This window comes from Trachypithecus francoisi, unplaced genomic scaffold (assembly GCF_009764315.1).
Source record: "Trachypithecus francoisi isolate TF-2019V2 unplaced genomic scaffold, Tfra_2.0 Lachesis_group13, whole genome shotgun sequence".
NCBI classification, from domain to species: domain Eukaryota; kingdom Metazoa; phylum Chordata; class Mammalia; order Primates; family Cercopithecidae; genus Trachypithecus; species Trachypithecus francoisi.
This window is the reverse complement of record NW_022681458.1, coordinates 72,189,509-72,205,972: the sequence shown is the minus strand read 5'-3', so window position 1 is coordinate 72,205,972 and position 16,464 is coordinate 72,189,509. Positions and strand designations below refer to the sequence as shown.

General features: G+C 37.9%; 1 protein-coding gene across 7 annotated transcripts in view; it reads left to right on the top strand.

Moving 5' to 3' along the window:
* The window catches only part of UBR3 (ubiquitin protein ligase E3 component n-recognin 3), a 279,870-nt gene that overhangs the window by 245,690 nt on the left and 17,716 nt on the right, over positions 1-16,464 (top strand). For all 7 annotated transcript variants that reach the window (XM_033231180.1, XM_033231173.1, XM_033231172.1 and 4 more), the window contains 2 exons: positions 2,142-2,249; positions 2,383-2,508. In XM_033231180.1, the coding sequence (XP_033087071.1) occupies positions 2,142-2,249; positions 2,383-2,508 (234 nt within the window). The remainder of the gene's footprint in view (positions 1-2,141; positions 2,250-2,382; positions 2,509-16,464) is intronic.

Here is a 16,464-nt window from a genome sequence, read left to right as displayed (position 1 = left end):
ATATAAAACTTGCTGTGTGTAAAACAAGCGCTCAAAATGTATTTGTTAATAATGACTTAAAAGTCAGTTATCACTCAGTGACTTACTTAGCTGATCTGAACAGAAATACTATTCTGTTGTACTCTGAATATTTTACTCAAAAAGGCATATTGAATTTAGGAAGCTTTTAGGCTGAATTGTACTTTTAGAGAAACTTAACTATGCCACATTAATAAATAGCAAATCTATGGTAGTATTTTGAGTTTTCTACAAATCTACAGTAGTGTTTTGAGTTTAGGTGAACTCTGTCTAAGAGATAGTTTACTTAAATCAATTTTAAAAACATGATACAGGCCGGGCGCGATGGCTCAAGCCTGTAATCCCAGCACTTTGGGAGGCCAAGATGGGCGGATCACAAGGTCAGGAGATCGAGACCATCCTGGTTAACACGGTGAAACCCCGTCTCTACTAAAAAGTACAAAAAAATTAGCCGGGCGAGGTGGCAGTCGCCTGTAGTCCCAGCTACTCGGGAGGCTGAGGCAGGAGAATGGTGTGAACCCGGGAGGCGGAGCTTGCAGTGAGCTGAGATCAGGCCACAGCACTCCAGCCTGGGCAGCAGTGCGAGACTCTGTCTCAAAAAAAAAAAAAAAAAAAAAATGATACATTGCTGTTTTGATATTTAGTGGGATATTGATTCTTGGATATGTAATCTATAGGTCATTATATTTAACAAGTAATCATCCTGTTAATTAGATATGGATGGGGCAAGTCACATGATACAAGGAGAATCATTGCAGAGTCAGAGTCATTGTTATAGTTTAGAATCAGGACGTAATACTACATGACTGAGTGAATATGGCGAAAAGCACAGAGTAATTTAAAGATAATGCAAATAACTGATTACCAGAAGAGGCACACCCAAGCAAGTTCCAAGGTCCAATATTCCAAAACTTCAGTATTACCAAAATAAATTTCATCAGTTAATTAGCAGGTATTTCTTGCTCAGATTTTTGTTATGCAGAGGGATACATGGAAAATAAAAAGCATAGTTCCTGATATTTTGGAATTTACAGTCTAGTTGGAAAGAGCACAGTAACATGAAGGAAACAATGAGGAACTACAGAAAGACCAAATATCATCCAATAATAAATTCTCTGATCCAAACTATCAGTGCCTTAAAAGTTAAGGTTAAACTTACATTCTGTGGTGTTTATCCCATCCTATATTTTAGGATTTTAAAAGTATAGTTAATAAGTAGAATAAAGGACATCATAGCAGTTCTGACTTTATTCCAATTTACATATTATGGTAATTTGCATGTTACACTTTCTATTTCAGTGAATATAAAAAGAGGTGCATTTCTTTAAGTATAAAGATTTTATTGAAATAAATTTGAATTCATAAAAAGCCATTATTTTTTCTTTCTTATAAAAATGGAAGTAATCACTAAGATCAACTTGTAGACTGTTACTTAATGTCACTATCTGCATATTCTGTAATAAATATATTGTCGTATTTTATTTTTATGGTGTATTATTTTAATAAATCCTCAAAGACATTTGAGGGAAATTGTAAAAGAAAAAAGTTATGGTCTTTATTTTTTCTATTGTATGCATATATTATATGCATATATTATACCACTATAATGATTATATATTTTTTTAATTTGACTCTTTTCACATTGTAAGTATTTTTTGTACAGCTTAAATTTGCCACATCCACTGCTTAGAAAATGTTTTTTAAGTTAGTATTCCATTTTTTAGGTAACTCCCTCACTCTTGTTGGTCATTTCTAGTTTCTTGCTGTAATAGTGCTGTAGTAGATGTCTTGTACATACAGCTATTATTTTTTCTTTTGGATTATATCCCAGGAAAGAATTCCCAGGGGTGGGTCAAAAAACATGACTTACATATGTTTATTTACATATAATTATGTAATTTATACGCTGTCTTTTAAAGAAGTATTGGAATAGCTTTGACCACCTACCCACTCTCATTGTGAATCCAGAGGTGTACAGTTTTACCCAAATTTTGAAGAATTGAAGCTCATATGCTTGAAAAATAATATAATCACAGTTTTACTCTACTCACTAAAAATTACTTCCAATGTAAATTTCTTATAATTTTCAGTGACCAGTGTAACTTATATTTTAATTTTTTCAGAGTACATGTGATGCAGAAAAGTCTTATGAAGTGTTACTGAGCTTTGTGATAAGTGAACTATCTAAAGGAAAGTTATACCATGAAGAAGGAACTCAGGAGTGTGCAATGGTATGCTTTTGCTAAAATCAGATGTAGTGGTTATTTAGTAAAAAATCTACATTTTCTTGCCATTATGAATGTAATTTTTGAAAACTCTATTTATTATAGACTGACTTGTTCAAATTTTCTTTTTAAACTTTAGGTTAACCCTATTGCTTGGTCTCCTGAATCCATGGAAAAGTACTTACAGGACTTCTGCTTACCTTTTCTCAGAATCACCAGCCTTCTTCAGCACCATCTTTTTGGGGACGATTTACCTAGCTGCCAGGTAGGTAATTTGGGATATGTAGGAGGGAGCTTTTTTTGTTTGTTTTGTTTTAGACGAAGTCTCTCTGTTACCCAGGCTGGAGTGCAGTGGCACAATCTCGGTTTACTGCAACCTCTGCCTCCCAAGTTCATGTGATCCTCCTCCCTTAGCCCCCCTAGTAGCTGGGATTACAGGTACACATCACCATGCCCAGCTAATTTTTGTATTTGTAGTAGAGACAGGGTTTCGCCATGCTGGCCATTTTTGAATGGTTGTTTGAAGATATGACGGCATTTATAGCAGTATTCAGTTTGTAACCAGTTGTATTAAAACGAGTGAATGAATTATCACTGGTTTAATCTATTTTTTTTTTTTTTTTTTTTTGAGACGGAGTCTGGCTCTGCCGCCCAGGCTGGAGTGCAGTGGCCGGATCTCAGCTCACTGCAAGCTCCGCCTCCCGGGTTCACGCCATTCTCCTGCCTCAGCCTCCCGAGTAGCTGGGACTACAGGCGCCCGCCACCTCGCCCGGCTAATTTTTTTGTATTTTTTAGTAGAGACGGGGTTTCACCGTGTTAGCCAGGATGGTCTCGATCTCCTGACCTCGTGATCCGCCCGTCTCGGCCTCCCAAAGTGCTGGGATTACAGGCTTGAGCCACCGCGCCCGGCCTGGTTTAATCTATTTCATAAAACTGTGGACTGATATGAGTGGGCAAGAAAGTGACAGAGTAGGAAACCAGAAGGTAAGTAAACCCAAACTGTGCTTATAGGAATGTGATCCTGACTTATCTGCCATTCAGTTCTAGGGAATTTGATGTGGAAATTAAACATTTATCATATTTACGGCCTTTGAATCCTGAAGTATTTTAGAATTAAGCAGTTTTATGCTCTCTCTTTCTTAAGTAATTCACCATTACATTAAATAGTTAGAATTCTTTGGTTTTTATCAAGTGCTTCAAGATAAATGCTGCACATTTGTCACCAAAACATTCTTTTTAGAGTTATAAGATGTTGAACAAATTATTAGAATAACCATTCATTAGATATTTTCTTTCACAGTTTTTAAATTTTATATTTTAAAAAAGTGTGTTTCTTTCTGGCATATGAGCATCCTCAAGCATGGAGAAGTGTAACCAAACAAAATCAACTTCTTTTACTACCTGTACTTTTTTCACATTTAAAGGCTTTGGTTCTCTCTGTTCTTGTTACCTTATGGCTTATTTTGTCATTTGTTTATATGAGAGTATTTTTTGCCCATAAGTTGGAACGTATGTGGAGGCAGAAGCTCTTGAGCTGGGCATTGAAAGTTGGTCTGATGTTTGAGTGTACAGTGATGCCTGTAGTGGAATACCACACGTGCTTAGACCAAGAAAGAAGTACATTCAATATGGTGCATAAAAAGGAACAATGTGACATGGTGAAGAAAGAGATTAAATATAGTTGTAATGGATCTTGAATTTCACATGAGTGAATTTGGACCATTGAAAGATGTTAGACAAAAATATGATATGACTCAAATTTTGTTTCAGGTTAAAACCTCATTCTAGTATAAGACAGATTATGAAGAATAGACAGATGGGAACAGAAAGACCAGTTAGGAAAGGACATACTGGGAATAGAAGAGGCTGGAGAGCGATTAGAGATTTCAGAGATAAAATAGGATTTGACAACTAGTTGAATGTGTGAGAGTCAAGAGAAAAGGAGGAGTCATACTGTACTTGTTTCTTGAGACCGAGAGACTTGAACTTTTAGGGAAAACTTAATAGAAGGAGGAAATACAGGGCAGATGCGTGGGGGATGGAATGAAAGTACTTTGTGTATATTCAGATTGAGGGGCAGTTGGACCCTTTAGGTGGACCTGTTCAACTGAAGTAAGACAAGTGAGATCAGAGCTTTAGATGGAAATTTGTTCTCCTTTTATTTAGTTTCTGTCATCTGTGTAATCTTACTTTGTTTTTGTATACAATCGTACCCCCTTATCTGTGATTTTGCTTTCTGTGGTTTTTGTTACCCTTGGTCTACTGCAATCTGAAAATATTAAATGGAAAATTCCAGAAAAAAACTATTCATAAGTTTTAAATTGCACACCATTCTGAGTAGCATGATGAAATCTCATGCTGTCCTGTTTGGGACATAAATCCTGTCTCACACTGTCCTACCAGGGACATAAATCATCTCTTTGTTCAGCATATTCGTGCTGTCATATTCCAATATATATTTTTTCCACATCTATTTATTTTTCATTGATGAACATCTAGGCTTCCTCCAACTCTTTGCTTCCATGGGAAAAAAATTAACTGTTGCTATGAACCTAATGTCACGTATATTTTAATGTAAAGATTTCTTTAATATAAAGTTTTTCTGGGCTGTGTACCAGTTGTGGGATTGTTGGAACCATAGGATTCATTCTGCCTATTTGTTTTTCTAAATGGCTGCTCAAGGTTTATATTCCCATTTGCAGTGCAAGAGGATTCTTGTTTTCCCCCATATACTTGCCAGCACTTCTTAGCCAGTGTGTAATGTTTGACAGTCAGTTGAGTACAAATCATATGCTTATGTTAATTTAATTTGCATTTCTCTAATTATAAATGCAATTTCATATATTCATATACTTAGCCAGTTAAGTTTCCCTCTGTATACTTTCTGTTCCTAGTCTGGCCATTTTTAAAAATTGGGTTTTTGTGATTATCTTCATTCTGTTTTTAAGCATAGTAGATATCTTCTCACTGGCTTTTGTTTAGCCATAGTGTCCTTTGTGGAACAGAAATTTTTCAGTTTAATGTTGTTAGAACTATTACCTTTTTCTTTATGACTTGTACTTTTAGAATCTGATTTTAAAAATCCTTTTCCATCGTATACCCCAGAAATATACTTAACACCTACTGTGTACCCACAAAAATTAAAAATTAAAAAAAATCATTTTCCAACCTGATATTATAAATTTATTTTGTATTTCCTTCTATTATTTTCATAGTTTTATCTTCACATTTAGATTTTTAATTCAGTCTGGAGCTTATTTTGTGGTGTAGTATGAGGTAAAGCTCTAATTTTTTTCTCTATTTGATAAGACAGTTTTTCCAACACTATGTACAAATTATGAAATAATCTAACTTTTTTGGACTGATTTTTCATGGTATCAAGTTTTCACATATCTGGATTATTATATACTATTGAGCTATTTGCTTCTGTACTAGTAGCAGTCTATTTTAATTACTGTAGTTTTATTACAGACATTATATCTGATAGTGTGAATGTCCAATTTATTCTTGACATCTTTTTGCTTTTTCTAAATTTTTTTTCTTTTTGCTATATATGAGCTTTTATTCTTTTTTATTTTTTTGAGATCAAGTCTCACTTTGTCACCCAAGCTAGAGTGCAGTGGTGTAGTCTTGGCTCACTGCAACCTCCGTCTCCTGGGTTCAAGCAATTCTCCTACCTCAGCCTCCCAAGTAACTGGGATTACAGGCGTCCACCACCACGCCCAGCTAATTTTTGCATTTTTAGTAGAGACAGGGTTATCACCACGTTGGCCAGGCTGGTCTCGAACTCTGGACCTCAGGCGATCTGCCCACTTTGGCTTCCTAAAGTGCTGGGATTACAGGCGTGAGCCACCACACCCAGCCGAGCTTTTATTCTTATATACCTTTTTTAATCTGTCAAGTTACTTCCCAAATCCTACAAGATTTTAGCTTGGAATTATCTTCAGTTTATAGTTTTAAGACATTGAACGTGGTTTATATATTCATTTAGTCAGGTGTTTTAATACTCTTTGGGGGGGGGGTGGGGGAAGATAGTCTCACTCTGCTGCCTAGGCTGGAGTGCAGTGGCACAGTCTCAGCTCACTTCAACCTCCACCTCCTGGGTTCAAGCGATTCTTGTGCGTCAGCCTCCCAAGTAGCTGGGATTACAGGTGTGCACCACCACACCCGACTAGTGTTCTTGTATTTTTAGTGGAGACAGGGTTTCACCATGTTGGTCAGGCAGGCTGGTCTCAAATTCCTGGCCTCAAGTGTTCGCCCCCCTCAGCTCCCAAAGTGCTGGGATTACAACACTTTTAATAGCATTTTACATCGTCCATGTCTGGAGCATTTTTTTTTTTTTTTTTTTGTAAAGCTAATTAATCCTAGAGGTTTTATGGTTGTGATTTCTATTTAAATGGTATCTTCTGTTACATTATCTGATTAATTTTTACTGGCATGTAAGAATACCATTGATTTTTGTATAGTCTTGTGACTGGCCACTTGCCAAAGTTTTTTGTTCTAATAATTTACCTTTTTATTATTTTAGGTATTCTATATGATCATATAATCTGAAAATAATATATGTCCCATTTTAAGTCTTTATTTCTCTGTTGTCTTAGTGCACATCTAGTACTATTTTGAGCCGTGGAAGTGATAGGTAGTGCCCCCCTCCCCAAAATGCTTCTGTGTTTCCCATGCCTTTTTTTTTTTTTTGCTTTTATTATAAATAGAATCATTTAAGAGTTATGTTTTCTATGTGTTGCTAAAATGTAGAAACTTAATTGGAATTTTTGAACATTAATCTTAGAAACTTAGCTGTCTTGCTAAATTCAGTTATTCTTTCTAATAGTCTGGAGACTGTCAAGCTTAACAGTACATTTTTTCTTTTTTGGGGAACATTTTTTATTATTATTATACTTTAAGTTCTAGGGTACATGTGCACAACATGCAGGTTTGTTACATATGTATACATGTGCCATGTTGGTGTGCTGCACCCATTAACTCGTCATTTACATTAGGTATATCTCCTAATGCTATCCCCACCCCCCCCCACAATAGGACCTGGTGTATGATGTTCCCCTTCCTGTGTCCAAGTGATCTCATTGTTCAATTCCCACCTATGAGTGAGAACGTGCGGTATTTGGTTTTCTGTTCTTGCGATAGTTTGCTGAGAATGATGGTTTCCAGCTGCATCCATGTCCCTACAAAGCACACGAACTCATCCTTTTTTTATGGCTGCATAGTATTCCATGGTGTATATGTGCCACACTTTCTTAATCCAGTCTGTCACTGATGGACATTTCGGTTGATTCCAAGTCTTTGCTATTGTGAATAGTGCCACAATGAACATACGTGTGCATGTGTCTTTATAGCAGCATGATTTATAATCCTTTGGGTATATCCCCAGTAATGGGATGGCTGGGTCAAATGGTATTTCTAGTTCTAGATCCTTGAGGAATCGCCACACTGTTTTCCACAATGGATGAACTAGTTCACAGTCCCACCAACAGTGTAAAAGTGTTCCTATTTCTCCACATCCTCTCCAGCACCTGTTGTTTCCTGATTTTTTAATGATTGCCATTCTAACTGGTGTGAGATGGTATCTCGTGGTTTTGATTTGCATTTCTCTGATGGTGAGTGATGACGAGCATTTTTTCATGTGTCTGTTGGCTGTATGAATGTCTTCTTTTGAGAAATGTGTTCATATCCTTTGCCCACTTTTTGATGGGGTTGTTTTTTTCTTGTAAATTTGATTGAGTTCTTTATAGGTTCTGGATATTAACCCTTTGTCAGATGAGTAGATTGCAAAACTTTTCTCCCATTCTGTAGGTTGCCTGTTCACTCTGATGGTAGTTTCTTTTGCTGTGCAGAAGCTCTTTAGTTTAATTAGATCCCATTTGTCAATTTTGGCTTTTGTTGCCGTTGCTTTTGGTGTTTTAGACATGAAATCCTTGCCCATGCCTATGTCCTGAATGGTATTACCTAGGTTTTCTTCTAGGGTTTTCATGGTTTTAGGTCTAACATTTAAGTGTCTAATCCATCTTGAATTAATTTTTGTATAAGGAGTAAGGAAAGGATCGAGTTTCAGCTTTCTACTTAGGGCTAGCCAGTTTTCCCAGCACCGTTTATTAAATAGGGAATCCTTTCCCCATTTCTTGTTTTTGTCAGGTTTGTCAAAGATCAGATGGCTGTAGATGTGTGGTATTATTTCTGAGGACTCTGTTCTGTTCCATTGGTCTATATCTCTGTTTTGGTACCAGTACCATGCTGTTTTGGTTACTGTAGCCTTGTAGTATAGTTTGAAGTCAGGTAGTGTGACGCCTCCAGCTTTGTCCTTTTGACTTAGGATTGTCTTGGCAATGCGGGCTCTTTTTTGGTTCCATATGAACTTTAAAGCAGTTTGTTCCAGTTCTGTTGAGAAAGTCATTGGTAGCTTAATGGGGATGGCATTGAATCTATAAATTACCTTGGGCACAATATTGATTCTTCCTATCCATGAGCATGGTATGTTCTTCCATTTGTTTGTGTCCTCTTTTATTTCACTGAGCAGTAGTTTGTAGTTCTCCTTGAAGAGGTCCTTTACATCCCTTGTAAGTTGGATTCCTAGGTATTTGATTCTCTTTGAAGCTATTGTGAATGGGAGTTCATTCATGATTTGGCTCTCTGTCTATTACTGGTGTATAAGAATGCTTGTGATTTTTGCACATTGATTTTATATCCTGAGACTTTGCTGAAGTTGCTTATCAGCTTAAGGAGATTTTGGGCTGAGACGATGGGGTTTTCTTAAATATACAATCATGTCATCTGCAAACAGGGACAATTTGACTTCTTCTTCTCCTAACTGAAAACCCTTTATTTCTTTCTCTTGCCTGATTGCCCTAGCCAGAACTTCCAACACTATGTTGAATAGGAGTAGTGAGAGAGGGCATCCCTGTCTTGTGCCAGTTTTCAAAGGGAATTTTTCCAGTTTTTGCCCATTCAGTATGATATTGGCTGTGGGTTTGTCATACATAGCTCTTACTATTTTGAGATAAGTTCCATCAATACCGAATTTATTGAGCGTTTTTAGCATGAAGGGCTGTTGAATTTTGTCAAAGGCCTTTTCTGCATCTATTGAGATAATCATGTGGCTTTTGTCTTTGGTTCTGTTTATATGCTGGATTACGTTTATTGATTTGCGAATGTTGAACCAGCCTTGCATCCCAGGGATGAAGCCCACTTGATCATGGTGGATAAGCTTTTTGATGTGCTGCTGGATTCGGTTTTCCAGTATTTTATTGAGGATTTTTGCATCAATGTTCATCAGGGATATTGGTCTAAAATTCTCATTTTTGTTGTATCTCTGTCAGGCTTTGGTATCAGGATGATATTGGCCTCATAAAATGAGTTAGGGAGGATTCCCTCTTTTTCTATTGATTGGAAAAGTTTCAGAGGGAATGGTACCAACTCCTCCTTGTACCTCTGGTGGTAGAATTCAGCTGTGAATCCATCTGGTCCTGGAGTTTTTTTGGTTGGTAGGCTATTAATTATTGCCTCAATTTCAGAGCCTGCTATTGGTCTATTCAGGGATTCAACTTCTTCCTGGTTTAGTCTTGGGAGAGTGTAAGTGTCCAGGAAATTATGCATTTCTTCTAGGTTTTCTAGTTGATTTGCGTAGAGGTGTTTATAGTATTCTCTGATGGTAGTTTGTATTTCTGTGGGGTCGGTGGTGATATCCCCTTTATCATTTTTTATTGTGTCTATTTGATTCTTCTCTATTAGTCTTGCTAGCGGTCTATCAATTTTGTTGATCTTTTCAAAAAACCAGCTCCTGGATTCATTGATTTTTTTTTAGAAGGTTTTTTGTGTCTCTATCTCCTTCAGTTCTTCTCTGATCTTAATTATTTCTTGCCTTCTGCTCACTTTTGAATGTGTTTGCTTTTGCTTCTCTAGTCTTTTAATTGTGATGTTAGGGTGTCAATTTTAGATCTTTCCTGCTTTCTCTTGTGGGCATTTAGTGCTATAAATTTCCCTCTACACACTGCTTTAAATGTGTCCCAGAGTTTCTGGTATGATGTATCTTTGTTCTCATTGGTTTCAAAGAACATCTTTATTTCTGCCTTCATTTTGTTATGTACCTAGTAGTCATTCAGGAGCAGGTTGTTCAGTTTCCATGTAGTTGAGCGGTTTTGATTGAGTTTCTTAGTCCTGAGTTCTAGTTTGATTGCACTGTGGTCTGAGAGACAGTTTGTTTTAATTTCTGTTCTTTTACATTTGCTGAGGAGTGCTTTACTTCCAACTATGTGGTCGATTTTGGAGTAAGTGCGATGTGGTGCTGAGAAGAATGTATATTCTGTTGATTTGGGGTGGAGAGTTCTGTAGATGTCTATTAGGTCCACTTGGTGTAGAGATGAGTTCAATTCCTGGATATCCTTGTTAACTTTCTGTCTCATTGATCTGTCTAATGTTGACAGTGGGGTCTTAAAGTCTCCCATTATTATTGTATGGGAATCTAAGTCTCTTTGTAAGTCTCAAAGGACTTGCTTTATGAATCTGAGTGCTCCTGTATTGGGTGCATATATATTGAGGATAGTTAGCTCTTCTTGATGAATTGATCCCTTTACCATTATGTAATGGCCTTCTTTGTCTCTTTTGACCTTTGATGGTTTAAAGTCTGTTTTATCAGAGACTAGGATTGCAACCGCTGCTTTTTTTTGTTGTCCATTTGCTTGGTAGATCTTCCTCCATCCCTTTATTTTGAGCCTATGTGTGTCTCTGCATGTGAGATGGGTCTCCTGAATATAGCAAACTGATGGGTCTTGACTCTTTATCCAATTTGCCAGTCTGTGTCTTTTAATTGGACCATTTAGTCCATTTACATTTAAGGTTAATATTGTTATGTGTGAACTTGATCCTGTCATTATGATATTAGCTGGTTATGTTGCTCGCTAGTTGATGCAGTTTCTTCAAGCGTCGATGGACTTTACATTTTGACATGTTTTTGCAATGACTGGTACCGGTTGTTCCTTTCCATGTTTAGGGCTTCCTTCAGGGTCTCTTGTAGGGCAGGCCTGGTGGTGACAAAATCTCTAAGCATTTGCTTGTCTGTAAAGGATTTTATTTCTCCTTCACTTATGAAACTTAGTTTGCCTGGATATGAAATTCTGGGTTGAAAATTCTTTTCTTTAAGAATGTTGATACCAATACCATGCTGTTTTGGTTACTGTAGCCTTGTAGTATAGTTTGAAGTCAGGTAGCGTGACGCCTCCAGCTTTGTCCTTTTGACTTAGGATTGTCTTGGCAATGCGGGCTCTTTTTTGGTTCCATATGAACTTTAAAGCAGTTTTTTCCAATTCTGTTCAGAAAGTCATTGGTAGCTTGATGGGGATGGCATTGAATCTATAAATAACCTTGGGCAGTATGGCCATTTTCACGATATTGATTCTTCCTATCCATGAGCATGGTATGTTCTTCCATTTGTTTGTGTCCTCTTTTATTTCACTGAGCAGTGGTTTGTAGTTCTCCTTGAAGAGGTCCTTTACATCCCTTGTAAGTTGGATTCCTAGGTATTTGATTCTCTTTGAAGCAATTGTGAATGGAAGTTCATTCATGATTTGGCTCTCTGTTGACTGGATTAAGAAAATGTGGCACATATACACCATGGAATACTATGCAGCCATAAAAAAGGATGAGTTTGCATCCTTTGTAGGGACATGGATGCAGCTGGAAACCATCATTCTTAGCAAACTATCACAAGAAGAGAAAACCAAACACTGCATGTTCTCACTCATAGGTGGGAACTGAACAATGAGATCACTTGGACTCGGGAAGGGGAACATCACACACTGGGGCCTATCATGGGGAGTGGGGAGAGGGGAGGGATTGCATTGGGAGTTATACATGATATAAATGATGAATTGATGGGTGCTGACGAGTTGATGGGTGCAGCACACCAACATGGCACAAGTATACATATGTAACAAACCTGCACGTTATGCACATGTATCCTAGAACTTAAAGTATAATAATAATAATAAAAAAAGAATGTTGAATATTGGCCCCCACTCTCTTCTGGCTTGGAGAGTTTCTGCCACGAGATCTGTTGGTCTGATGGGCTTCCCTTTGTGTGTAACCCGACCTTTCTCTCTGGCTGCCCTTAACATTTTTTCCTTCATTTCAGCTTTGGTGATTCTGACAATTATGTGTCTTGGAGTTGCTCTTCTCTAGGAGTATCTTTGTGGCGTTCTCTGTATTTCCTGAATTTGAATGTTGGCCTGCCTTACTAGCTTGGGGAAGTTCTCCTGGATGATATCCTGCAGAGTGTTTTCCAACTTGGTTCCACTTTCCCTGTCATTTTCAGGCACACCAATCAGACATAGGTTTGGTCTTTTCACATAATCCCATATTTCTTGGAGGCTTTGTTCATTTCTTTTTACTCTTTTTTTCTCTACACTTCTCTTCTCGCTTCATTTCATTCATTTGATCTTCAGTCGTTGATACTCTTTCTTCCAGTTGATCGAGTCAGTTACTGAAGCTAGTGCTTTTGTCACGTAGTTCTCGTGTCATGGTTTTCATCTCTATCAGTTCTTTTATGGTCTTCTCTGCATTGATTATTCTAGTTATCCATTCATCCATTCTTTTTTCAAGGTTTTTAGTTTCTTTGTGCTGGTTACGTATTTCCTCCTTTAGCTCTGAGAAGTTTGATCGACTGAAGCCTTCTTCTCTCAACTTGTCAAAGTCATTCTCCACCCAGCTTTGTTTCGTTGCTGGTGATGAGCTGCGTTCCTTTGAAGGGGGAGATGTGCTCTGATTTTTTGAATTTCCAGCTTTTCTGCACTGCTTTTTCCCCATCTTTGTGGTTTTATCTGCCTTTGGTCTTTGATGATGGCGTGGGTGTCCTTTTTGTTTGTTAGTTTTCCTTCTAACAGTCAGAACCCTCAGCTGCAGGTCTGTTGGAGTTTGCTTGAGGTCCACTCCAGACCCTGTTTGCCTGGGTATCAGCAGCGGAGGCTGTAGAAGATAGAATATTGCTGAACACCGAGTGTTGCTGTCTGTCTGATTCTTACTCTGGAAGCTTCGTCTCAGAGATGTACCCAGCCGTGTGAGGTGTGAGGTGTCGGTCTGCACCTAGTGGGGGATGTCCCCCAGTTAGGCTACTCAGGGGTCAGGGACCCATTTGAGCAGGCAGTCTGTCCATTCTCAGATCTCCAACTCCGTGCTGGGAGAACCACTGCTCTCTTCAAAGCTGTCAGACAGGGACTTTTACATCTGCAGAGGTTTCTGCTGCTTTTTGTTTAGGTATGCCCTGTCCCCAGAGGTGTAGTCTACAGTGGCAGGCAGGCCTCCTTGAGCTGTGGTGGACTCCACCCAATTCGAGCTTCCCAGCAGCTTTATCTACTTAAGCCTCAGCAATGGCGGGCGCCCCTCCCCCAGCCTCGCTGCAGCCTTGCAGTTAGATCTCAGACTGCTGTGCTAGCAATGAGGGAGGCTCCGTGGGTGTGGGACCCTCCAGGCCAGGTGTGGGATATAATCTCCTGGTGTGCCGTTTGCTATTGCTAAGACCCTTGGTAAAGCACAGTATTAGGGTGGGAGTTACCCGATTTTCCAGGTGTTGTGTGTCTCAGTTTCCCTTGGCTAGGAAAAGGAATTCCCTTCCCCCTTGCACTTCCCAGGTGAAGCAATGCCTCGCCCTGCTTCAGCTCCCACTGGTTGGGCTGCACCCGCTGACCAGCACTGACTGTCTGACACGCCCCAGTGAGATGAACCTGGTACCTCAGTTGAAAATGCAGAAATCACCCATCTTCTGTGTTGCTCACGCTGGGAGCTGGAGGGTGGAGCTGTTCCTATTTGGCCATCTTGGGCGCCCCCAGCAGTACATTTTTTAATCAAACATTTTGTTAAGCATAGCAAATAATCAAGAATGGTAACTAGATGTTCTAACACAGCAAGCTTGTCCTCCACAGTAATCTATTAGACTTCCTAATTTAGTGAAATATCTTAGTCTAGCACTATTTCTACTACCATGTTAGGACTAATGATAGTAACCTGCATAGTTCCATTATCTTTTCTTTCTTCTTAAATGAATCTGTCTCTTTTATTCTCTAACTCTGGAATTCTAAATAGAGCAGCTTCATGTAACTTCTAAGTTCCGTAGCATTGTTTTTAAAGTAGTTTGTGTATATGCATTTTTATTGGAAGAAAATAGTTATAAGATTCTCACAGGGGCTTATTATCTAGCCCCCCCACCCCCATAAATCTTGAAGAACATTTATATATCTCCTTTATTTTTTTTCTTCTTCTGTCAAAATAATTTTCCCATGAAAAATGATAGCTAGCATGTACTACATTGACTACATGCTAAGTACTGTTTAAGTGCTTTGCATTTTTATCCTTTTAAACTTCATTATAGGCCAGGCGCAGTGGCTCACGCCTGTAATCCCAGCACTTTGGCAGGCCGAGGCGGGCAGATCATGAGGTCAGGAGATCGAGACCATCCTCGCTAACACGGTGAAACTGCATCTCTACTAAAAATACAAAAATTAGCCGGGCGTCTGTAATCCCAGCTACTCGGGAGGCTGAGGCGGGAGAATGGCATGAACCCAGGAGGCGGAGCTTGCAGTGAGCTGAGATGGCACCACTGCACTCCAGCCTGGGAGACAGAGCAAGACTCCGTCTCTAAAAATAATAATAATAATAATAATAATAGTAAACCTCATTATAACTGAGAGGTAGCTGTTATCATTTTCCAGACAAGGAAGCAGGCACACAGAGATGAGGTAACTTACTTAAGATTCACACCTTGTAAGTAAAGCAGGCAGAATTTGAAAACATTTAGTTTGAACCCAGACCCTACACTACTAACATCTGGACCCAGGCTACGCTGTTCTTTGCCACACGAAAGCATTTTTTGAGAAACATAGGTAATTTTCTAGTATTAAATCTGTAAAAACTAATATTGCTTACTGTACTCCCTTTGATCTCAATCTAACTATCAAAACTCCACTAGAGACATTTCTTATAATAATATGGTGATCTATTTATTGGTAGTTGGATATACATAATCGGATAGCAAAAAAATTAAAACATCTTAAGCATTAATCAATGAGAAACTGGCTAAATTGTGGTTTATTCATACAATGGAATACTCTGTAGTAAAGAATAGAAAGTTTTCTATATTGTTACATGGAAAGAGCTCAGAGATGAATAACTAACTAAGGGTTAGGCATAAATTCAGATAGGGGAGAAATAGTGGTATTTATATTGCTTATATATGTGTAAGATACTCTGGAAAGATACATAAATTACGTCTAGTCGTAGAAGTTGGGTTAGTGAATGTAAGATTTGGAGAAGAGGGTGAAGAGACTTTTTTGCTAATTTTTTTTCTTGATTTTTAAACAGCACAGATACATTATTGCAACAATTAAATTTACAGAAAATAAAAAATGTATTTTGGGGGGAATAAGTAATGTTTTCACATTTTTTCAACATTCAAACAGTGCAAAAAGACTGAAAAAATTTCCCTTTTACCCCTTTCCCTAGCCACTCAGTAGTTGCTATCAATCACTGTTTCCTTTTTATTATTCCATAGACATTTTATGCCTATACAAACTCATGTGTATGAAGGTATATATTTTTTTCTTTTAGCTCTCTTTTTGCACACTGTTCTACACATTGCATTTTTCTGCTATTAATATATCTTGGAGACCATTTCATATTCAGTACATGAAGATCTTCCTCATTCTGTTTCACAGCTTCAGAACATTTCATTATATGATATATTGAGTGTATTTAATCAGTCCACTGTTAATAAACATTGGGATTATTTCCAATCCTTTGCCATTGATAAATGATACCACAGTGAATAATAGTACATATATGTTATTTTGCATTTTTTCAATTATATTTTTAGGATAAATTCTTAGGAGTGATTTGCTGTGTCAACAGTTGCATACATTTATAGTCTTAATGGTTATTGTAAAACTGCCCTTCATTGAATTTTACCAATTTATGTGAGTACCAGTAATGTGTAAGTTACCCTATTGTAAGTTACTTTGTGTTATAAAACTATTTGATCTTTGCTTTGAGCTCGTTTGTCTGGGTACAAAAGATCACTCAGTGTAGCAACTCCGTGTAGTCTTAATTTCTCCTCATGTTGAGCATTTTCCATAGTTGAGCCATTTGTATTTTCTTTTTTTTTTTGACTGTTATTAAAACTTTGCTTTATTTTTCTATTGAATCAAGCACTAGCTACCAGTTAGTT